The sequence below is a fragment of the Phacochoerus africanus genome, chromosome 2 (genome assembly GCF_016906955.1).
Source record: "Phacochoerus africanus isolate WHEZ1 chromosome 2, ROS_Pafr_v1, whole genome shotgun sequence".
Taxonomy (NCBI): Eukaryota; Metazoa; Chordata; class Mammalia; order Artiodactyla; family Suidae; genus Phacochoerus; species Phacochoerus africanus.
In genome coordinates, this window is record NC_062545.1 from 74,402,627 (window position 1) to 74,428,935 (window position 26,309).

The 26,309-nt window shown below is 36.5% G+C and overlaps 1 protein-coding gene across 2 annotated transcripts in view; it reads left to right on the top strand.

Annotated features, from left to right (window-relative positions):
• Positions 1 to 26,309, top strand: part of AFG1L (AFG1 like ATPase) — a 223,129-nt gene that overhangs the window by 81,155 nt on the left and 115,665 nt on the right. For both annotated transcript variants that reach the window (XM_047762231.1, XM_047762239.1), the window contains one exon: positions 17,863 to 17,921. In XM_047762231.1, coding sequence (XP_047618187.1) covers positions 17,863 to 17,921 — 59 coding nt within the window. The remainder of the gene's footprint in view (positions 1 to 17,862; positions 17,922 to 26,309) is intronic.

Consider the following 26,309-nt stretch of genomic DNA (forward strand, 5'->3'; position numbering starts at 1 on the left):
GGGAAAACAGGAGTGAACGTGGCTTGTTGTGAGGGAAGGAGATTGAAAGCAAAGCTCGGGAATACTCAGCAACTGTGCCTTTTTCTGGAGGTGGCCATGTTGGGAAAATCTGGCCCCACCCATCAGTCAGTGCTGATAAGCCCCAGGGCAAGCAACAATCCAGGTGGGATCATAGCCCCACCCCTCAGTAAACAGGCTACCTAAAGACCCCTCAGGCACACAGCTGCCTCTAATCCCATCCAGAGACTAAGCCCCACACACCAGAGGGATCAGCCCCTCCCATCACAAAGCCTACAGCAAGTGCCCCATACAGACTTCACCCATGGGGCCGGGGGCGAGGGGGGGGGCAGGCAGACATCAGAAGTAAGGGAGGGAGTTCCCGTCGTGGTGCAGTGGTTAACGAATCTGACTAGGAACCATGAGGTTGCGGGTTCAGTCCCTGCCCTTGCTCAATGGGTTAACGATCCGGTGTTGCTGTGAGCTGTGGTGTAGGTTGCAGATGCGGCTCGGATCCTGCATTGCTGTGGATCTGGCGTAGGCCGGTGGCTACAGCTCTGATTCGACCCCTAGCCTGGGAACCTCCCATATGCCGTGGGAGTGGCCCAAGAAATAGCAAAAAAGACCAAAAAAAAAAAAAAAAGAAGAGAGGCTACAACTCTATTATCTGTAAAAAGGTCACCACACCAAAAACCTATAAAAATGAAAAGACAGAGAACTATAACTCAGATGAGGGAGAAAGAAAAAACCCAGAAAGTCAGCTAAATGATGAGGTTCTCAGCCTCCAGGAAAAAGACTTTAGACTGTTGATGCTGACGATGATGCAAGACATTGGAAAGAAACTGGAGACAAAGATGGATAACTTACAGGAAACACTAACCAAAGAGATACAAGATATAAAACTTAAGAAGAGATGCAAAATACAATAACTGAAATAAAAAACTCAGCTAACAGCAGAATACAGGAGGCAGAAGAACGAGTAAGCGAGGTGGAGGACAGATTAGAAGAAATTACGGATGCAGAACAGAAAAGAGAAAAAAGATTGAAAAAAAATGAAGAGAGTCTCAGGGAACTCTGGGACAATGTTAAATGCACCAACGTCCGTATTATAGGGGTGCCAGAAGGAGGAGAGAGAGAGAAGGGGACAGAAAAAATATTCCAAGAGATGATAGTCGAAAACTTCCCTAACATGGGAAAGGAATCGCTCACTCAAATCCAGGAAGCACAACAAGTACCATATAAAATAAACCCAAGGAGGAATACACCAAGTCACATATTAATCAAACTGACCAAAATTAAAGACAAAGAGAAAATCTTGAAAGCAGCTAGGGAAAAGAAACAAGTAACATACAAGGGAACCCCAATAAGGTTATTGGCAGATTTTTCAGCAGAAACTCTGCAGGCCAGAAGGGATTGGCATGATATACTTAACGTGATGAAAGGAAAAAACCTCCAACCAAGATTACTTTACCCAGCAAGGCTCTCATTCAGATTTGAAGGAGAAATCAAAACCTTCACGGATGAGCAAATGCCGAGAGAATTCGGCAACACGAAACCGGCCTTACAACAAATACTAAAGGAACTTCTATAGGCAGAAAAGAAGAGAAGACGGAAAGAAAAAAGAGCAACAAAAACAAATCCAAAGCAATTAGTAAAATGGCAGTAAGAACATATCAATAATTACCTTAAATGTTAATGGACTAAATGCCCCAACCAAAAGACATAGACTGGCTGAATGGATACAAAAACAAGACCCATATATATGCTGTCTTCAAGAGACCCACTTTACTTCTAGGGACATATACAAATTGAAAGTGAGAGGATGGAAGAAAATATTTCATGCAAATGGGGAACAAAAGAAAGCTGGAGTAGCAAGACTCCTATCAGACAAAATAGACTTTAAAATGAAGTATATTTTAAGGGACGAAGGACATTACATAATGATCAAAGGGTCAATCCAAGAAGAAGATATAACAACTTTAAATATCTACGCACCCAACATAGGTTCACCGCAATATATAAGGCAACTGCTAACAACCTTAAAAGGACAAATCGACAATAACACAATCATAGTGGGGGACTTTAACACCCCACTTACAGCAAAGGGACAGTTCAACCAGACAGAAAATCAATAAGGAAACACAGGCCCTGAATGATGCATTAAATCAGATGGACTTAATAGATATTTATGGGACATTCCATCCAAAAGCAATAGAATACACATTCTTCTCAAGTGCACATGGAACATTCTCTAAGATTGATCATATCCTGGGCTACAAATCCAACCTCAGTAACTTTAAGAAAATGGAAATCATATCAAGCATCTTTTCTGACCACAACACTATACGACTGGAAATCAACTACAAGAAAATAACTGCAAAAAACTCAAACACGTGGAGACTCAACAACATGCTACTAAACGACCAATGGATCACTGACGAAATCAAAGAGGAAATTGAAAATACCTAGCAGCAAATGACAACAAAGATATGACACTCCAAAACCTGTGGGATGCAGCAAAAGCCGTTCTAAGAGGAAAGTTTATAGCAATACAGGCCCACCTCAGGAAACAAGAAAAAGCTCAAATAAACAAGCTAACTTTACTTTTAGAACAGCTCGATAGAGAAGAACAGACAAGACCTAAAGTTAGTAGAAGGAAAGAAATCATAAAGATCAGAGTAGAAATCAATGAATCAGAAATGAAGGAAACCATAGAAAGGATCAATGAAACTAAAACCTGGTTCTTTGAAAAGATCAACAAAATTGATAAACCCTTATCCAGACTTATCAAGAAAAAAAGGGAGAGGACTCAAATCAATACAATTAGAAATGAAAAAGGAGAAGTAACAATGGACACCACAGAAATACAAAGCATCATAAAAGACTACTACATGCAACTATATGCCAATAAAATGGAAAACCTAGAAGAAATGGACAAATTCTTAGAAAAGTACAATCTTCCAAGAATAAACCAAGATGAAATAGAAAAGATGAATCGACCAATCACAAGAACTGAAATGGAAACTGTGATTAAAAAATTCCAACAAACAAAAGTCCAGGACCAGATGGCTTCACAGCCGAATTCTATCAAACATTTAGAGAAGAGATAAAACCTATCCTTCTGAAACTATTTCAAAAAATTGAAGAGGAAGGGATACTCCCAAACTCATTCTATGAAGCCACCATCACCGTGATACCAAAACCAGACAAAGATATCACAAAAAAAGAAAACTACAGGCCAATTTCACTGATGAACATCGATGGAAAAATCCTCAACAAAATACTAGCAAACTGCATCCAACAATACATTAAAAGGATTGTACATCATGATCAAGTGGGATTTATCTCAGTGATGCAAGGATTCTTCAATATCTGCAAATCCATCAGTGTGATACACCACATTAACAAACTAAAGAATAAAAACCATATGATCCTCTCAATAGACGAGGAAAAAGCCTTTGACAAAATCCAACACCCATTTCTGATCAAAACCCTTAAGAACGTGGGCATAACAGGAACCTACTTCAACATAATAAAGGCCATATATGACAAACCCACAGCGAACATCATTCTCAATGGTGAAAAGCTGAAAGAATTCCTGCTGAGATCAGGAACAAGACAAGGATGTCTGCTGTCTCTACTACTCTTCAACATGGTTTTGGAAGTCCTAGCCATAGCAATCAGAGAAGTAAAAGAAATGAAAGGAATCCAAATTGGAAAGGAAGAAGTAAAACTATCCCTATTTGCAGATGACATGATACTATACCTAGAGAATCCTAAAGACTCTACCAGAAAACTGTTAGAGCTCATCCATGAATTTGGCAAAGTTGCAGGATACAAAATTAATACACAGATATCGATGGCATTTCTATATGCTAACAATGAAAGAGCAGAAAAAGAAATTAGGGAAGCAATCCCATTTACCATCACATCCAGAATAGTAAAATACCTAGCAGTAAACCTAAAGATGATACAAATAGATGGAAAGATATACCATGCTCGTGGATTGGAAGAGTTAATATTATCAAAATGACTGTACTACCTAAGGCAATGTACAGATTCAATGCAATGTCTATCAAATTACCAAGGACATTTTTCACAGAACTTGAACAAAATATTTTAAAGTTTGTTTGGAAGCACAAAAGACCCAGACTAGCCAAAGACATCCTGAAAAAGAAAAATGGGGCTGGAGGAATCAGGCTCCCTGACTTCAGACTATACTACAAAGAAGCAATCATCAAAACCATATGGTACTGGCACAAAGACAGAAATATAGATCAGTGGAACAGGATTAGAAGCCCAGAATTCAACCCACGCACCTACAGCCAACTAATCTATGACAAAGGAGGCAAAAATATACAATGGAGAAAGGACAGCTTGTTCAATAAGTGGTGTTGGGAAAACTGGACAGCCGCATGCAAAAGAATGAAATTAGGATACTCCCTAACTCCATACACAAAAATAAACTCAAAATGGATGAAAGACCTAGATATAAGACCAGACACTATAAAACTCTTAGAGGAAAACATAGGCCAAACACTCTGACATAAATGACAGCAACATCTTCTCAGATCCACCTCTTAGAGTAATGATAGTAAAAACAAAAATAAACAAATGGGACCTAATTAAACTTAAGAGTTTCTGCACAGCAAAGGAAACCCTAAACAAAACAAAAAGTCGATTCACAGAATGGGAGAAAATCTTTGCAAGTGAATTGACTGACAAGGGATTAATCTCCAAAATTTATAAACACCTTCTGCAGCTCCATACCAAAAAAACAAACAACCCCATCAACAAATGGGCAGAAGATCTAAACAGACAGTTCTCCAAAGAAGACATACAGATGGCCAAAAAAAAAAAAAAAAAAAAAACACATGAAAAGATGTTCAACATCACTCAGGATTAGAGAAATGCATATCAAAACAACTATGAGGTACCACCTTGCACAAGCCAAAAGTCTACAAACAATAAGTGCTGGAGAGGGTGTGGAGAAGAAGGAACCCTATTACACTGTTGGTGGGATTGTAAATTGGTGGAACCACTGTGGAAAACAGTGTGGAGATTCCTCAGAAAACTAAACATAGAAGTACCATTTCAGCCAGCAATCCCACTCCTGGGCATCTATCCAGAAAAAACCATGACTCGCAAAGGCACATGTACTCCGATGTTCATTGCAGCACTCTTTTCAATAGCCAAGACATGAAAACAACCTCAATGTCCATCAGCAGAGGAGTGGATCAAGAAGATGTGGTACATATACATAATGGAATATTACTCAGCCATTAAAAGGAACGAAATACTGGCATTTTTAGCAACATGGATGGACCTAGAAATTATCATGCTAAGTGAAGTCAGCCATACAATGAGACACCAACATCAAGTGCTTTCACTGACATGTGGAATCTGAAAAAAGGACAGACTGAACTTCTTTGCAGAATAGATACTGACTCACTGACTTTGAAAAACTTATGGTCTCTGGAGGATACAGTTTGTGGGGTTGGGGGGATGTGCTTGGGTTGTGTGATGGAAATCCTGTGAAATTGGACTGTGATGATCATTATGCAACTATAGATGTGACAAATTCATTTGAGTAATAATAATAAAAAAAAGAAATCCCAGCAGAATAAATACAAGCACACACTGCTTAGGTACATTGTAGTCAAACTGCTAAAAACCTAAGGTAAGGAGGAAATCTAGAAAGCAGCCAGAGAAAAATGACATTAAATACAGGAGAACAATGATTAACTATTGATGACTTCCAGTAGAAACCATGTAGAGACAGTGGAACATCTTTAAAATGCTGGCGAAGAAATTGTTAATCTAGGATTTTTTTTTTTTTTTTTGTCTTTTGAGGGCTGCACCCGCGGCATATGCATATGGAAGTTCCCAGGCCAGGGGTCTAATCAGAGCTGCAGCTTGCTAGTCTACGCCAGAGCCACAGCAACACCAGATCCGAGCCAAGTCTGTGACCTATACCACAGCTCATGGCAATGCCGGATCCTTAACCCACTGAGCGAGGCCAGGGGTTGAACCCACTACCTCATGGTTCCTAGTCAGATTCATTTCTGATGCACCACGACAGGAACTCCTAACCTAGAATTTTATATCAGTCAAAAGTTTCCTTTGGAGTTCCTGTTGTGGCTCAGTGGTAAAGAACTCGACTAGAATCCATAAGGATGCAAGTTTGATCCCTGGCAGTGCTCAGTAGGTTAAGGATCTGGCATTGCTGTGAGCTTTGGTGTAGGTTGCAGATGTGGCTTGGATATGGCATTGCTATGGCTGTGGTGTGGGCCATCAGCTTTAGCTCTGATTCAACTCCTAGCCTCGGAACTTCCATATGCAGTGGGTGCAGGCCTAAAAAGACCAAAAAAAAAAAAGTTTCCTTCAAGAATAAAGACATTCTGATATCAAAGAAAACTAGACAAATTTATTGCCATCAGATATGCACTACAAGATATTCTAAAAGAAGTTCTTCAGGTGAAAAGGAAATGATAACAAACTTTGATCCTCAAGGAGAAATGAAGAGCATCAGAAATGGTTAATATTGGGCTAAATATAAGTAAGTAGTTTTTCTTCTTACTTTCTTAAAAATAGAAACAATTGGGAGTTCTTTGGTGGCTCAGTGGATTAAGGATTTGGCATTGTCACTGTTATGGCTCAGGTCACTGCTCTGGTGCAGATTTGATCTCTGGTCTGGGAATGTCCACATGGCCAAAAAAATAGAAGTGATTGTTTTATGAGAAATTATGACATTGTCTTGTGGGGTTTATAATACATATAGATATGATGCACATGACACCTATAACAAAAAGGAGTGTGTTTAGATAGATTTATATGGCTGCAAGTTTTCTGTATTTTTTTGGTGCAGTATAATTCTAAGTAGAGTGTGAAAAGTTAAGGATACAGTCATACTTTGGAGATACTGCAAGTTCAGTTCTAGAACACTGCATTAAAGTGAATATTGCAATAAAATGTCACACAAATTTTGTTTCCTAGTGCATTTAAATGTTATTTTTATACTATAGTCTGTAAAGTGTGCAATAGTGTTATGTCTAAAAAAGCAATTTACACACCTTAATTAAAAATACTTTAGGAGTTTCCATCGTGGTGCAGCAGAAATGAATCCGATTAGGAACCGTGAGGTTGCAGGTTCGATCCCTGGCCTCAGTCAGTGGGTTAAGGATCCGGCGTTGCTGTGAGCTATGGTGTAGGTCGATGATGCAGCTCGAATCTGGCGTTGCTGTGGTTCTGGCATAGGCTGTCAGCTGTAGCTTCAATTAGACCCCAAGCCTGGGAACCTCCATATGCCACAGGTGCAGCCCTAAAAAGCCAAAAAAAAAAAAAAAACAAAAAAAACCCCACCAAAAAAATAAAAAAACTTTATTGCTAAAAAATGCTAACCATCATCCAAGCCGTCAGTGAGTTGTAATCTTTTTGTAATATAGTATCAGAGGTCACTGAGTATAAATCACCATAACAGATATAATAATAATGAACAAGTTTGAAATATTGTAAGAATTACCAAAATATGACCTAGTGACATGAAGTAAGCAAATGCTGTTGGAAAAATGGTGCCAGTATATTGCTCGACACAGAGTTGCCACAAACCTCTAATTTGTGAAAAATGCAGTATCTGCAAAGCTTAATAAAGCAAAGCACAATAAAGTGAGGTATGCCTCTTTATATCGTAACCCCTACAACAGCAACAAAAGTAAAATGAACACCAGTTGACAAGGAATTTTAAAATATATACAAATAAAAAAAAAAGTCAAGAAAAGAGGAACAGAGGAAGAAAAAATAGGGGAGATAAAAAGAAAACAAATAAAATCATAGACCTAATATGAAATGTTAAGTAACTTTACATTCTAGTTAAAAGATAGAGACTATCAGAATGGATTAAAAAATATCGAGATATAGTTTACAGGTAATTGAAAGTAAGTGGATGCAAAAAGATAGACAGTACAAACAGCAAAAATACAAGGTTTGATGTGGGCTTAGTAATGTCAGATTAAATTTGACTAAGGCTGGCCCTGCCCATCACTGTGACCTCACCAGACGATGCTCATGCTAGGCTCTGCCTCTCTGGAGTTCATGGCAGCAGTGGACCTGTGCCCCTGACTCCTGAGCCTTCGTGTTGGAGTTTGTCTTCTAGAGATTACAGTTGTGGATTAATCAAGTATTATGTGGTGGTTTGTGGAAAATATATATATATATATATTTTTTTGCTTTTTAGGGCCACAGCCCCAGCCTATGGAGGTTCCCAGTCTAGGGGTCCATTCGGAGCTACAGCCACAGCCACACAGGATCCAAGCCTCGTCTGTGACCTACACCACAGCTCTACTGAGTGAGGCAAGGGAACGAACCTGAAACCTTATGGTTCCTAGTCGGATTTGTTTCCTCGTCACCATGATGGGAACGCCAGAAAATAGTCTTGAGCCTAAGATCAGTTCAACCACAGGCCATCTTTTGTCTAGGAGAAAAATAAATGACATAAATTCCTAATCTGGGATACAACTGCACAAGTACGATATTCTGCCTTACCACCAATGTACTACTACAGTTAGCTTCATTTATAGTCATCAATGATACCAAAAAGGAGAAATATTTTCAGCACTAGGGAATGAATTAAAAGATCTCTGACAGCAAATCCCATCTAATTTCGTGGTTGACTTTGCAGGAAATTAAATGTGATATTATTGCCAAAAGGAATTCAGCCATATAATTTTTGTAGAGATCAGTGCAAAACCCACAATGAACTTAAATGATTCCAAAGAAGTTACGCAAAGAATTTCATTCACTCACACCAACCCTCCATCTAGTACTAAGGGCTTCAGACTCCAAGGACAACCTTTAGAGTCAAAGTGAAAGCTGTTGTTGGATGAGCCTCAGCCTTTCACACTTGATAATGAAATAGATGGTTCTAAACATTAACAGGAGAGTGAGTCTCTGCCACTAGTTTTTGCCTGACTGATTTGGGGTCTTCTTCCTGTAGAAGGGATTTCCAGAAGTACCCAAGATCTGTTTTCTCATTGAAGGCTCCAGTCATGTTTTCATTCATGGAATTATGTTATAAAAAGAAGTCCTGATGTGAAAACCTATGTCACTGGTGTTTGACTTTACTGAAAATAAATATATAAGTGTAAGTGTATGGATGTTAGTGCATTGTAATAAAGATTTTAGGTAACATTTTCTTCAGTTTCTCTTTCATGATTCTTTAAAAAAAAAAAAAGCATAGAGCTTATAATTTCCTTGGATTCTCATTGTCACTATTAGGGGGATTGCAACCATTTAAAATGTCATAGGATATCTAAAGTAGAGGCTGGCAATTGTTATTTGAATCAAAATTGGATTCAAGAGTTCCCACTGTGGCTTAGCAGGTTAAGGACCTGATATAGTCTCTGTGAGGATGTGGGTTCTATCTCTGGCCTTGTTCAGTGAGCTAAGGATCCAGCGTTGCCACAAGCTGAGGCCTAGGTCACAGATGAGGCTTGGATCCAGTGTTGTTGTGGCTGTGGCTTAGGACTCAGCTGCAGCTCCAATTAGACCCCTAGCCTGTGAACTTCCATATGCCACAGGTGTGGCCTTAAAAAAAAGGGATTCAATTTATAGGACTATTTGTAGGATTGATGGAAAGGATTTCATCTTCCAGTCATCTCTAAAGCAGTTTCATTCAAAATAGTCGCCAAGGATACATGTGGTAAATTAACATCAACAACAATAAATGCGTAGGTCTCCCTAAATTTTCTTTCTGATTCTTTAATTTGATTTTTGTTTTTTTTTGTTTTGTCTTTTTTAGGGCTGCACCTGTGGCATACGGAGGTTACAAGGCTAGGGGTTGAATTGGAGCTGTGGCTGCCAGCCACAGCCACAGCCACAGCCACGAAGGATCCAAGCTACATATGTGACCACAGCTCGTGGCTACGCTGGATCCTTAACCCATTGAGCGAGGCCAGGGATTGAACCTGTGTCCTCATGTATGCTAGTCAGATCCATTTCCACTAAGCCACGACGGGAACCCCTGGTTCTTTAATTTGTGTATGCAAACACATTATTGACACTCAGCAATAACAATGTGAATGAATTTCAGAAACATTAGACTGAGTTTAAAAAGCCTTATACAAAAGAATATATATTCTATAATTTTAGTTTTATGAGATCTAGATAAGGTTTTATGGATTGCTTTGGGGACAGTAGTATATGCCTTTAACTTATCACAGGCTTTGCAGACTGCCTCAGGTATAGTATAAGGATTTATTACAATATACATCCATTTTTCTCCTCCCAGACTTTGTATTACTGTGTTCATACACTTTATTTCCATGCATGTTGTAAATCCCACAATATATTGTTTTTATTTTTGCTTTATTTATTTATTGGCCATGCCTGTGGTATGTGGTAGTTCCTGGGCCAGGACAGAACCTGTACCACAGCTATAACCAGAGCCACCTCAGTGACAACATGGGGTCCTTAACCCTCTGTGCCATAAGGGAACTCCTATTTTTGCTTTACATCGTTATCTTTTAAAAGTGTTTAGATAATGATTTTTAAAAAGGCTCATATTTACCCATTGTTACCATTTCTGATGCTCTTTACTCCTTTATATATTCCCCAGTTTTCTGCCTAAGGACTTCTTTTGAAGATTTCTTATAGTTGTGGTGTCCTGGTGATGAATTCTTTCAGCATTTGTATGTCACAGAAAGTCTGGCTTTTTTTTTTTCTTCTTTTTTTTTTGTCTTTTTAGGGCCGAACACATGGCACATGAAGGTTCCCAGGCTAGGGGTCCAATCAGAGTTGTAACTGCTGGCCTACACCACAGCCCTAGCAACTGGGGATCTGAGCCGAGTCTGGGATCTGAGCCGAGTCTGCGATCTACACCAGAGCTCATGGCAACGCTGGATCTTTAACACACTTAGCAAGGCCAGGAATCAAATCCGCGTCCTCATGGATACTAGTCGGGTTTGTTAACCACTTAGCCACAACAGGAACTCTGAAAGTCTGTATTTTTAAAGTATATTTTTGCTCAGGATAGAATTCTGTGTTGATGGTTTTGTTTTTTCTCTTTTGACCTTTAAAGATGTTATGTTGCCATGTTCTGGATTGTGTTGTTCCCATTGAGAAGTTGCTATCATTTTTATCCTTGCTCCTCTGTATGTAATGCATCTTTATCCCTCTGTCTGCTTTTAAGTACACGCCCCCTTTAATCACCAGTTTTAAGCAGTTTGATATAGTTTTCTTCATGTTTCTTGTGCTTGGCTTTTAATGAGCAGTTTAGATCTGTGGGCTTGTAGTTCTCCAGGTTTGTAAATAATTTGGCTAATTTGGCTATTATTTCTTTTTTTGTTTGATTTTTGTTTTTGTTTTTGTTTTTTTAAGGGGTGCACCCCCCCACAGCATATGGAAGGTGGGTGGCAGCTGTAGCTCCCTTATGGGATCTGAGCTGCGTCTGTGACCTACACCACAGCTCACGGCAACGCCATATCCTTAACCCACCGAGTGAGGCCAGGGATTGAACCCTCATCCTTATAGATACTAGTCAGATTCATTTCTGCTGCACCTTAAGGGGAACTCTGGCTATTATTTCTTCAAATACTTTTTCCACCACCTCCTTTTTTCCCCTTTGCATACTTCAATTATGCATATATTCAATTGGTTAAAGTTACCCCAGAACTCACTTATTCTCTGTACATTTTTTCTTTTTCTTTTTCTTTCTCTCTGTGCTTCACCTTGGCACAGAGAGTTTCTTTCTATTGCTGTGATTTAAAGTTCACTAGTATTTTCTTCTTCAGTGTCTAATATGCTATTATTCTCATCCAGCATATTTTTCATCTCACATGTTGTAGTTTCCATCTCAAAAAGTTCATCTTGGGTATTTTTTAATATTTTCCATGTCTTTATTTGATATGTTCACTCTTCCAGCTGCTTGAAACATGAAATACAGCAATAACTTTTTTAATGTTCTTATCTTCTAAATTTATTAACTATGTCATTTCTAGGTCTGTTTCTGTTGATTGATTTTCTTCTCATTCTGGGTCATATTTTCCTGTTTCTTTGCATGCCTGGTAATTTTTTATTGCACGGCAGACAATATGAATTTTATTTTATTGGGTACTGGATATTTTTATATCCCTCTAAATACTCTTGAGCTTTATACTCTTCCTTAGAAACAGTTTGATTCTTTTGGGTATTGCTTTTAAGTTTTGTATGGTAGGATTAGAGCACATTTATTTTAGGACTAATTTTTCTCACTGAGATAATTCCCTTCTTGGTATTCTGCCCAACACCCCATGAATAAAGAGGTTTTCCACTATGACTGGTGGAGACGTACACTTTTTCCAGCCATGTCTGAGCCTCAGTGATGGTTTCCTTGAGTATGTTCAGATGATTCTTTCCCTGATTTTGGGTAGTTTCCTCACTCGCATATGATGATCACTACTCAGCTGGGGGCTCAACTGGGACCCTTCTCAGATCTTTAGAACTTTTCTGCTGGGTACCTCTCTTTTCTCTGGTACACTCCCTGTGAACTCTAGCTTCCCTTTCTTCCCTGGACTATCATTCATCTCCCAGGTGGGGGAGACTTCCAGTCTCTGCTTGGGTTCATTCTTCCTTTGCAGAGTGCTATGAACTTTCCCCAGGCATTAAGATGGGGGCATTTGTAGAGCTCAGTGCATTTGTTACTTATTCTCAGGGTCAACTGTCCCTTGTTCCTGGTGTCCAGTGTTTATACCAAGCTATGAACACCAGGGCTGGGGATTATGGAAGGCCACTATCCATAATCATGGATTCAAGGAAAGCTTGATAGAGAATGTGGCATTTGAACAATAGATTGTACAGTATTAGAAAAGAAGGTTAAGTCATGGGTTCTTGCTGACTTTTCTGCCTAGGATGTCTTTTCTTCCCCTTTGCTTGGTGGCACCCTGATCATTTTCCCAAGGTAGTCTAATCTCATTATTACCTGTAAGCTGCCTTTGAACGCAGATAAAACGAGTAGCTTCTTGTTCTGGGTCTTAGGTTTATACCTTGTATCCTTTTTAACTTGTATCGTGGTTATGATCTGGTTGTGTCATTTGTGACAAGTCCAGTTGGTCACAACATGATTCTGAAAATGTCTACAAGTTTCAGCCTCATTAAAGACTTTGCCTCTAAAATTCTAAATATGCTAATCATGGGCTGAGAATTCAGCAAGTTATTTTAAAAACTCTGAATATCAGTTTCTTTATCTGTAAAATGGAGGTAGAAATATTTACTTTGTAGTATTGTGATAATTTGTGTACAGTGTCTAGCAAATTGCCTGGCTCCTGGTAGGTGTTTTGTAACTCATAGCCCCTCCTTTTACTAATCTTTTTGTCTTTAGCACTTATTTCAGTGCAGACAAATAATAGGTATTCATGATATGTTGAATTGAATATAAAATTATAATATACAACTAAATGGAAAAATTTAATTAGCAGTATTATCAACCCATTTAATAAAATACTGTTTGAACTCTAATTAGTCGTTTAAAAAGAAGCCGAATAGCTCTTCCTGCTTACATGGTCAAAAAGACACCATTTTCTCTTAATCTATACTAAAATAAGAATCTCCTAGAAGGATAAATCAGATTAGTTCCATAAAGCCATATAATTATTATGTGCTAATTTATAGGAAAATTCCTTTTAATTACCTATCTTAAAAGTTTTTCTTACTGTAAACCCATATGTACTTACATAAATAAGCATTATTGCTCCTGTTGGTTTTGACACTTGGATTTTTAAGGAAGATCTGCATATCCATGTGCATATCCCAAGTTTTTATGTAGTTTCTTGTAATTACTTTAAAAATCCTCTTTGCATGTATTTCATCTGTAAGTATTATTACAGTTATTCACTGTGGAGAACGTAGAGGTCCTTGTACCATTCTCAAAAAATGAATGTCCCATAATTCCAGTACTCTATCTTATATGACCAAGTGCTCATTTAGCTCTGTTTAGAGATCATTAAAAAATCATAGGCAAGAACTTCTGATGAATTTAAAAATAGTATTTAGTAAATAATGACAAATGTTGATATAAATGTATTATAAAATCTTTATGTCTAAGAAAAATAATATTAAACAACTAATATTAAAAATTTTGGTAGCTAAATAACATTTCAGGAGATGGGTCTATTGTATTGATAATTAGCATAATATTTGAATTGCAAAAAACTCTTCAATTTAATGAGTACAATCCTTCTCCACTTAAGTGTCTTATAAAAACCTAAAGGTTTTCAAGTGAAATGAATTCTGTTTAGAATTTTGTTTAGAAAATACTTCCCAGAGCAAAAAGTTTGAATTATATATCCTTGTAAAGGCTGATTCTTTTTTTTTTTAAAGTTAACCTTTTAAAAATTAAATCCCAAAGACTTAAAGGCATTGTTATTCTACTTTAACCTTGCTGAGTGGAAATCTTTTAATCAAGAATATTACAAGTGAGCCTTTACATTTCTCATTGTCATTAACCTACTAAATGGTGCATGTCTATTAAACTACATCTCAGGGCCATCCTTATATGTTCATAGAAAAAGATATTTCATAAGTAAGACTAAAAGTTACCTTAACATAGATAAACTTCCATTAGTGTAATACTTTAGTTTTAATTCTTTAACATTGCATTCTTTGATATTTATTGCTGTTGTGTATATATTTTTTTCCCAAGTAAGTTTTCAAAGAGCTAATTGACGCATAGTTGACATATAATAAATGGCGCATAATTAAAGGATACATTTTAAAAATATTGACGTGTATATAACCTCCCATCACAATCAATACAATTAACACTTCCATCACACTCTAAATTTTCCTCTTCTCCTTTTTTCACTTCTTTCTGCCATCCCTATCCCAATCCCTCCCTCCCTCAGACAATAACTGATTTGCTTTCTATTACTGTAGATTAATCATCTTTTTCTAGAGTTTCATGTAAATGGATTCACACAGTATGGGTGGTGAGGTGTGTCTTGCTTCTTTTACCCTGCATAATTATTTTGAGATTTATTTTATATTTGTGTAAGAGTAGTTTATCTTTTTGTTGTATTTCATTATAAAGATATGCCGCAGTTTATCCATTCATCTAATGATGGGCATTTGAGTTGCTTCCAGTTTTGGGCTGTTATAAATAAAGCTGTAGTTTTTAGCTGTTATGAATAAAGCCGCTATAAACATTGAGTGTGTTTTAAAAATTACTTCATTTTTATTTTTTACCACTAACTGGCAATCCTGATTGTCAACTCTTATCGTACAGCACCATTTTTATACACCTTCCCCAGCAACTTGGTAACTAGGGAAGACTATGAAAATACCTGACTTTAAACCCGTTTCCTGAATTTTACCCATTTTACTCACTCAAGATATTGATTATAGGAAAGAAAAGATCTGATTTTAAATTTTGAAATCCTTACAATCTAGCTAGCATTATCTTACCTTTTTCTAACATCCCTAAATAAAAATTTTAAATGTAACTGAATTTAAAGCCTGTAGTCCTTAATTAACCAGGAGCTTATGCAAATACTTTCTTCACTATAATGATGTTGTGATGAATATTTTTCCAAAGAGAATAAATGTTTCCTAATGACCATATTTTATTTCCATAAGTAAATGTGGCATTTGAAATCTTAGTTATAAAATTTTCTCTAAACAAGAAAATATAGAAAAGATTTAATAATGCAATACTTAAAAAGAAAGACTGAGATATAAGCTAACTTGTGGTGTTCCTCAGTGAGGACTTTTTACTGTTTCCATTTTATACATTTTTATTTTTTATTTTTTTGTCTTTTTGCTATTTCTTGGGCCGCTCCCGCGGCATATAGAGGTTCCCAGGCTAGGTAGGGGTCGAATCGGAGCTGTAGCCACCGGCCTACGCCAGAGCCACAGCAACGCGGGATCCCAGCGGAGTCTGCAACCTACACCACAACTCACGGCAACGCTGGGTCGTTAACCCACTGAGCAAGGGCGGGGACTGAACCCGCAACCTCATGGTTCCTAGTCGGATTCCTTAACCACTGCGCCACGACGGGAACTCCACATTTTTATTTTTAAAATCTCATTACTTTATAGAGTTAACTTTTGTTTTATTTTATTTATTTCATTTTTTTTTTTTTTTTTTTTTTAGGGCTGCGCCCTCGGCAAATGGAAGTTCCCAGGCCAGGGGTTGAATCAGCTACAGCTGGTGCCCTATGCCACAGCCACAGCAACCTGGGATCTGAGCTTCGTCTGTGACCTATACCATAGCTCATGGCAATGCTAGATCCCCGTCCCACTGAGCGATGCTAGGGATAAAACCCGCATCCTCATGGATACTACTTGGATTCATTTCCGCTGCGCCACACCAGGAGCTCATAGAGTTGACTTTTAACAGGAATGTTTTATATGCCATAAAATTGCAACCTCTTGGAAAAATATTGCAAGTCTCTATTTTTAAAAATAAAAAAGAATATAAAGCTTAAAATCTGTTTCTCCTTTCCCCTTGTTTGTTCTTAACAATATGTATTTTTGTGTGTATGTGTATAAACATACATACATCATGGCACATACATATATAAAAAACGCCATTCTAAGGTAATAAAAGCCACTCATTTATGATATGTAATTGCATTACACTTATAGGCTATTAAGAATGGAGTTTTATTTAATTTTTTTTTTCCTTTTTGGCCACATCTGTGGCGTCTGGAAGTTCCTGAGCCAGGAATTGAACCTGCACCACAGCAGTAACCTGAGCTGCTTCAATATAATACAGTATCTTTAACCTGCTGAGCCACAAGGGAACTCTAAGAATGGAGTTTTAATTTTTAGGTAATTTTTTTTTTTTTGTCTTTTTGCCATTTCTTGGGCCGCACCCGCGGTATACGGAGGTTTCCAGGCTAGGGGTCTAATCAGAGCTGCAGCCACCGGCCCATGCCAGAGCCACAGCAATGCAGGATCCGAACCGCGTCTGCAACCTACACCACAGCTTACAGCAACGCCGGATCGTCAACCCACTGAGCAAGGCCAGGGATTGAACCTGCAACCTCATGGTTCCTAGTCGGATTCGTTAACCACTGCGCCACGATGGGAACTCCGGTAATTTCTTTTAAATTAAGTTGGCTTTGGAGTTCCCATCGTGGCTCAGTGGTTAATGAACCCGACTAGCATCCATGAGGATGCCAGTTCGATCCCTGGCCTCGATCAGTGGGTTAAGGATCTGGCATTGCCGTGAGCTGTGGTGCAGGTTGCAGACTCGGCTCAGATCCCGTATTGCTGTGGCTGTGGCATAGGCTGGCAGCTGCAGCTCCGATTCAACCCCTAGCCTGGGAACCTCCATACGCTGCCAGTGCGGCCCTAAAAGGCAAAAAAAAAAAAAAAAATTAGCCTTAATGTTATTTACCTTAATGGCAACTATATAACCTTGATATAAATACATGCACAGTTTTATTGAGGTATTTCCTTAAAAGGCTAATTTATTATACAATTTTATGTACTGAGAACATTTATTACAGTTTGAGAAAAGGAGAAATATTTGTTTCCCAGTAGAATCTGTATGTTCAAATATTATGTACTTTTAAACATTATCAGAGTTTTATGTTGAGTTATTGATTACAATCAGTTGTGATAGTTTCCAAATCCTTTGCTTGCTTTTTATTATGGTTTAAAGCTAATTTGATTGAATGCCTTTTGATATTCTTTCTGTGATTGTTTATTTTTTCTCTTATTAAGAATATAGTACATTTTGTGTAGTACCAGAATACAGATCAGTTTGGGTTATTTGTGTTCTCTTTTGCTTCTTTATATTTTTCATCAGAAGAAAGCTTTATTTGCTAGACTAAATTGTAAGCTAATGGTATGATTAGTGAAAAACTAATACTGATTTTTTTCTTTCAGATCTCTATAAAAATGGACTCCAAAGAGCTAACTTTGTACCGTTCATAGCTGTACTTAAGGTAAGGAGAATCACTTACTTGTGTGCACTGACTAATATCATATTGATTGATAATCAAGGGATTTGATAGGATTGCCATAGTCTTGTATTCAAGCAGAATTTATTTTGTTATTCAATAGTAATAGTCAAAGACCCTGAAGGAGAAAAGAACCTTTTTTATATAGTATTCATCAATGTGTACACAGGAAAATTTACAAAATATAGTCTAAATTATTGTCTAGCTGAAACATTTGATAGTTTGCATTTTATAAATTTTAATTTGAGGTTTGCTCATAAATATTATAGTGGAATGTTTAAACTTATACATTGATTTCTGAAAAAATGTTTAATGTTCCCTGTTTCCTTCAGGTTAATGGCCATTAACATGTTTTCCCAGCTATTAAAGTTGCTATTCTGGAGTAGCATTATTACAAAAATATTATAATATATTTAAATGTGATTGCCATCAAGTTATCATGAAATTATGTCAAGTTGAGGCACATAAATAGTTTAAATATTTGTGTGTGTCATCACTGCATAGAGTTTAAAATAGTCTTCATTACAATATGATTAAGAATAAAGTAGCCTTCTTTTCACTGTTAATTTTAATAATTTTTTTACATGATTATTTGATAATTCTACATTATACCAATGTTTATTGGGAACCTACTATGTGCCAAGTGCTACATTAGGCATAATGGATAATTTAATCATTAAGTAGGCTATGTTTCTTGCTTGCAAGTCATTTATAATCTAGTTGGGCATATAATAGGAATACAAATACCTGTAACACCATGCAAAATGTAATAAGTACCAAAAAGAAGCATATGTGCCAAAATATAATTCCTGAAATTCTTTGGTACTTAATTTTTCCCTGTTCATATCAACATATCTGAAAAAAGGACAAAGTTGTATTTTTTTTTAAAGATTTAAGGAGAGGTAAAAATATTTTATCTGCAAATATTGTAAAGATATAGTCAGATGATCTTTTTGGGATATACTTAAGTTTGAAATATACTTTAGTTATATTTTTGAAATGTACTTTAATTTTGTTGTTAGTGCCAAACTTTATTCCCTGTGCTATACTTAGGAGAATCTAAACATCTGTTTCCTTGACCAATTGTAGGTTCCCAGAGGATTTAATTTCTCTGAGATATTTATAGACGTAGGAAAAAAGTACTTTTTGAAGATTTATGCTGTTAGTAATTTTTCTCCCCTTTGTATTCATGTTTCGTATTTGAGGAGAAGGTGGATTTGCAGTGTTTTCTCCATGCCGGAACCCAAAGTAATATGGTGTATGTAGATACCAAAATATAAACAGGGAAGCTAAGAAAAATAGATGCTAAAAATAATTACTTCATGTAGCGTAAAATATACAAAATATAAAGAGAGAAGCCACAAAGAATGAAAGAAGTTAAAAGGTTCTCAGGGAACTTTCTTGTTGTATTTTTTTTAAACCCCAAACCTTATTTTTTGGTCAGTATTTTCATGCTTAACATATAATAGCATTACTAATAAGCAAAGTATTGGCCAGATTGAATTTAATTTCCTTTCCCTTTCCCATTCTTATTTTTTAAAAGAGGAAGAAAAACCAAAGAGATAAATAATCTAATTTGAAATCCAACAAGAACGAGTTAAATAAACAATTTGAAATTGAACATGAACTGAAATTTTCAGGAAACTAAATATGACATTGGATGATAAAGGGTCTAAAATGTCTCATTTATTTGAAAGACTTTTCACATATAGCAAAACATCAGCCCATTTGAAATGTATGCTAGAGTTGCTTCCCCTGGAGGTTTTTCGTGGGTTTATAAGGTTTCCCTTGTAAGGCAAGTTTGTTTCATATTAATTTAAAAATTATATTCTGCCTGTTCACACATCTGTTACTCTTTCAGTTTAGTTCAGCTGAGAGACATGTATAGTAGAAGTCAGTCTTAAACAAAGAGGAAACTTAGTTTAATCAAAGGAGATTATAAACAAGATAGAAATTTATTTTGGGAAAAATAGCTTGTAAAATCCATTTTCTCTTTTATGTTTTCCTCTGTGTATCAAATGATAACAAGTTTGTAATTCACCACAAGAGTTTGTGATTTGTTGGAATATTGCAAAATGACTAACACTTATATAAGCTATTCGTAAATAATATTTTCATAAGATAGTAGAAATGATGAAGAGGACTAATATACAATGAAAAGTCATAGGTCCATCCACAGACAATATGTGATATAGTCATATAATGAAATATTGTTCTAACATAACAAAGAATGAAATTCTGAGGTGACACATTATGGCTGCCTCTTGAAAACATGTTAGGTGAGATAAGCCAGATATAGAAGGACAAATGTTATATGATTCCACTTATCTGAAGTACAAAAGGCAAATTCATAGAGACAGAAATTAAAATAGGGGTTACCAGGTGCTAGGAGGAAAGAGGAATGGAGATTTACTGTTTTATGGGTGTAGAGTCTCTGTGTAGGATGATGAAAAGTTCTGGAAATGGATAATGGTGATGGTTGTGTAACATTGTGAATGTACTTAATGCCACTGAATTGTACACTTAAAATGATAAGAATGATGAATTTTATATTATGTGTACCTAACCGTAATTTATAAAAGAAGAAAGGAAAAAAAGCCATAGGACTGGAAAGGATATAAAAAATGATCAGGTATATTTCCTCCAGGAACCCTTTGTAAAAAGCAAAGGAAAACAAAACAAAACAAAAAATCCAAACTTTTCCATATAATTTTTACTGTCGTTTAAGCAGGGAGGTTCCTCTTTTGCTCTCATATTTTCTGAGTTTATTTTGCTGTTCTTTTTTTAATTTATTGAGATTAATTTTTTTTTTTTTTTGGTCATGCCCGCAGCACATGGAAGTTCCCAATGCATTTAAGGCTATTTATTTCCCTCTAATTAGCTGCATCCATGAAGTTTTGATTAGTATTAGTATTTTTACTCTCAAGTTCAAAGTATTTTCTAATTTCCATTGTAATTTTTTTCTAACTCATGGGTTATCTAGAAGTATGCTTCTTAATTTTCAAACATAGGAGAAATTTCTGGTTATACTTTTGTTACTGATTTCCTGATAACTACTTAATTGTGCTGTAGTCAGAGAAGGTACTCTTTGTGACTTTGTTCTTTCAAATTTGTTGAAACTTGCATGATGGCCCAAAATGTGGATAATTTTTATAGATATTCTCAGCATTCTTGAAAGTGATACTCTCCAGTTACATTATATGATGCATATAACATCCTTTAATGTTTATTATTCTATTTAAATCTTTACTCATATATTTTTCTATCAGTTACTGAGAGACTTGAAAACATTTCTGACTGTGATTGTGATTTTTGTCCATTTCCTCATGATTATTCCACTGTCCTAACATATTTGAAGTCTGTTATATACTGCATGTAGACTTAAAATTATTAAATATTGCTTGTGATTGGAACTTTTTAAAATCATTTTTATCAAGTGGTAACATTCCTTTGGTTTAAGCACAGTCATAATTTTGCGTTGAAGCATTTTTATCATGTCTGCTTTCAAATCTTTTTTAGATAATTGTTGTGTCTCTGTCATGTTGCTGTTGGCATTTGTTGATAGTCTCTGTACATTCAATTTGAGGTCCTTGTGGGTTTTCGCTATGAGTGATTTTCAACTGGAACTTGGATGTTTTCATAATTTGTCATAAGATTTTGGATCTTATTTCTTTAAATCAATACTTTATTGTGGTGAAATATATATAACATAAAATTTACCATTTTAACCATTTTAAGCGTACAGTTCAGTAGCAGTAGTACATTCACATTGTTGAGTAACCATCACCACCATCCATCTCCAGAACTTTTTCATCTTCTCAGACTCAAACTCTGTGCTCTGTTAACAATCACTGCATATTCTTCCCCTTCCTCAAATCCTGGTAACCACTGCTCTACTTTCTGTACCTATGAATTTGTCATTTCTAGGTAGCTTATGTAAATATAATCGTATTTTTTTTTGTATTTAGCCTATTTCATTTAGCATAAATAACTTCAAGGTTCATCCATGTTGTAGCAGGTGTTAGAATTCCATTCCTTTTTAAAACTAATATTCTATTATATGTATATACCAGTTTTATTTATTCATTCATCTGTTGATGGGTATTTTGATTGTTTCTACCTTTTGCCTATTATGAGTAATGCTGCTGTGAACATTTGTGTACAAATATCTGTTTGAGTTTCTGCTTTCAGGTCTTTTGTGTATATACCCAGAAATGGAATTGCTGGATCATGTGGTAATTTTATGTTTAATTTTTTGAGGAATTACCATACTGTTTTCCATAATAGCTGCACCATTTTACATTCCTACCAATAATGCACAAGGGCTCCAGTTTCTGTATATCCTCTCCAATGCTTGTTACTTTCTGCATTTATAAAAAATGATAGCCATCCTCATGGTTGTTAGGTGGTATCTCAATGCGTTTTGATCTGCATTTTTTCAAATGATTAGTGATGTTGAGCATCTTTTCCTATCCTTCTTGGTCATTTGTGTATCTTCTTTGTGGACCTTATTTTAAAAAACTTTCTATTTTAACTGGCTATTTTTGACTTTATTTTGGAAGGAGGAGAGCCACTGCCTTGTTACTGCCAGATATGGGTAGAAGTACAGGTTCCCTATTCAGCCTGTTGTCATGTGGAGGCAGGTGTATTACATGATACTGCTAGTGGAGGGGTTCTCATTTCCACTGACCCAGCAGTGGGAGGATGCTCATTATTGGCTGGCAGGGATGAAAGTACCAGCAGCCTGTTTGGCCTTGTTTGACATTAGCCTGGCAGAAGTGGTGGGGTGCTTCATTACATCCTTGTGAGAGTGTAATTCTAGGCTCCCTTCAGCCTTTGCTGGAATGGGCAGAGGTGGCACCACAATTTTCCGGGTTATTTGCTGCAGTAGAACAATTATTGTCAAAAAGTTTTCTCTCTTGTTATGCTGCCATTTTCCTGGCTAGAGAGAGCAGGCTTTTTTTATGGTCTCATTTGTCTGTGTCCATTGGCATTTTTGAGTTGCTTCTTCAGCTCCAAGTCTGAGATATATGAGTCCAAAAGAAAACCAGAGAACTAGAGTTCCCGTCTTGGTGCAGCAGAAATGAATCCGACTAGGAACCATGAGGTTGTGGCTTCAATCCCTGACTTCGCTCAGTGGGTTAAGGATCTGGCGTTGCCGTGAGCTGTGGTGTAGGTCACAGATGTGGCTTGGATCTGGCATTGCTGTGGCTGCAGTGTAGGTCGGCAGCAGCAGCTCTGATTACACCCCTAGCCTGGGAACCTCCATATGCTGTGGGTGTGGCCCTAAAAAGACAAAAGACAAAAGAAAAAAAAAAGAAAAAGAAAACCAGAGAACTCACCATTCTGTTATTTAAGTCTTGAGGCCCCTTGCTGTTTTTTTTCCTTTCTACTTTTCAGTGTTTTCTTATGTTTGTTTCTTATGTTTGTTTTCTTCTGTTGTATATAATTTCCAGAATTTTGAATTGTACTTAGGAGGAGGAACAGGGGGAAATGTATCTGCTCTGTTTTCCAAGAAGCAAAAGTCAGTTTATTAAAAGTTCTTGTCTGCTAATTCCATTATTTCCGTCATTTCTGGTTTTGTTTGATGGTCTGATTTCTTTTTTCCCCTGGTTGTGAGTCCTATTTTCCTGCTTGGTCATTGTGATGGGATGCTGGACATTGTGATTTGTTACATTGAGTCTCTGTACTTCCTTTAAGGCTGTTGACTTTTATTTTGGCAAGTGATTATTTCTTCAGATCAACGTGATCATTCTAAGGCTTGTTTTTAAACTTTGTTAGGGTGTATAGTATAACCTTTATTCTAGGATTATTTTAGCCCTTCTTCTAGATGTGACCCTTCTAGCTTCTCTACTGAATCCCCCCTTAGTGTGTACTGAAGTCTCTCTACTCTGGCTGTTCAGAATGCTCTATCTCCCAACTTTGTGTGGATTGTTCTTTGCCTAGTCTTGTCAAGTCTCACCATAAACACTCACAATTTAATATATAACGAAAGATTGCAGACCTTTTCTATGTAGATTATCTGGAGCTTTTTCTCTGAATAGCTTCCTCCTGTGTTAAAATCTACCATACAAATTCCAGTTGTCTCAGATTCCCCAAACCCTGTTCATCTCCTCCATTTATTTAGACTGCTGTGCTGAAATCTAGACGTTGCCCCTAGATGGAAGGCCGGAGAAAATGTAATGCTCACTTGCCTAATTTATTTCCCGCACTTCAGGGATTGCTATCCTTTCTACCCATTTTTTTTTTTTTTGTCTTTTGAAGACCGCACCCACTGCATATGGAGCTTCCCAGGCTAGGGGTCTAATCAGAGCTGTAGCTACCAGCCTACGCCAGAGCCACAGCAATGCCAGATCCAAACCGAGTCTATGAACTACACCACAGCTCATGGCAATGCCGGATCCTTAACCCACTGAGCAAGGCCAGGGATTGAACCCGCAACTTCATGGTTCTTAATTGGATTCGTTTCCGCTGCGCCACAATGGGAACTCCTTGACAAAACAAGTGAAACATCTGATGTCAGATGTAACATAATGGGTAGTGGGTTGCTATGTTTTGAAAAGTGTTTTAGAGATTTATGGCAGGAGGGCAGAATTGAATTTCACCTACTCTGCTATGGCCAAAAGCATTATCTCTTCTTAGTTTTAATTATAAAGAAGAATAATGTAGGGTTTTTTTTTTTTTTGTCATTTGGAAACTCAGAGCCATATTTTTCCATAGATACAAATACATAAATAGAATAACTATAAAAAAATCAGTGATGTTTTTCTCTCTCATGTTTAGAGGGTTTGTTAAGTAAATGATGGTACAGTCACAGGAGGGGATATAGTATAGTTATTTAGAATGACATTTTGGAAAAACTCGTGATAATGTAGAATAATGCTTGAGATCACATGAGTGAGAAAAATACAATGTAAAAGTATATCTTTTAAAAAAAGAGTATATCACTCTCTCAACTTGGGAATTGATACACATTCATGGAAAATACTAGAAATACACATTCCAAAATATGAATAGAGCTTATTTCTGAATAATAAGATTATAGATGATTAAAAAAAGATTATATATGATTTAAGTTATCTCTTTTAGACCTTTCAAAGATTTCTGGAATATTACATTGGTTTTACAATAAAAACCATTTTTTAGCGGGTAAAATTTTGCCCACCCTTCTTAGAAAATTAGGAGATGTGGATAAGACTACCCACATTCAAAACTGAGAAATCAGCAAAAAGCAGAATGGACTGAACATGGGTCCTGGGTATAGAGACTATTATTTAAAAATGGAATGGCAGGCATAAGAAGGAGGCAGCAAGAGCAGATAGGAGAGGTATACATAAACTGACAAGTGAAAGCATATGAAGTATATCCTTTGGAAGAATTATCTCAGGATATGGGAGATTTTTTTTTTTTCAAGTTAAAACTGCTATATTTTAAAAGAAATTAAAGAAGTTTTGTACCATGAAATAAGAGACGAGAGATGAAAAACTATTAAGATTAGATGAAAAATGAGCTTCTGAGCAAACTACTTTAAGATTTTGTACCATGAGTCAAAATTAATAACCTATTAAGGGAGATATTATGGTAAGAAAACACTGGTGGTGGTCATTGAATTTGATTAAATAGTGTCTTAGTGTGGTCTGTAAATCAGTCAGTAGAATTCTCTTCATATCATGTGTGAACTTCTGTAACTTGGTTAACTATAGAATGCAAAGAGCATAGAAAAGGGGCCCCAACCCATGCTAGAAGTTTGAGTAGAGGGCATGGCATATGTCAGGAGTATTTCGAAGGAGTGGATTTGGCTTAAATTAAGAGCTAAATGACAAATTAAAGTTATCAGTCAAAGTGGGAAAGGGCATTCATCATGGAGGAGAAAGCACACAGGAAAGGCAAGGGCATGAGAATTAGAGATTTAAGATATTGCGATTAGTACTTAGCTCATTGAGATTTTCATAAAATAATAGCTATTACTATTCTGTTTACTTGAGGCTTAGAAATTATTTAGAACTCAGATGCCTCCCACTTCCCTCTCCTTCCATCCATGTGATAAAAGCAGAACATGTTTTATTTTGTATACAAGTAAAAAAAGACCATTTTGGTGGTTAACATGTTCTTATTTATATAAAAAAGAAGGTTAATATTATGATTATTGTGCCTGCTTCAAACTTGAGACTTCATATGACATAATGTCCTAATTTTGCTCATTTATTCTTGAAGAATCTTTGTTTTGATTTTAATAAAACTTAGGTAATTCTTCTGAAGTATATGGTCAGATACAGTTGTGAAAGCATTTCTTGGTATTTACATAGCACCAAATTATAAAATTAAATACATCTGTCTCAGACTTTGCACTGTAGTATTTTAAAGTAGACGATG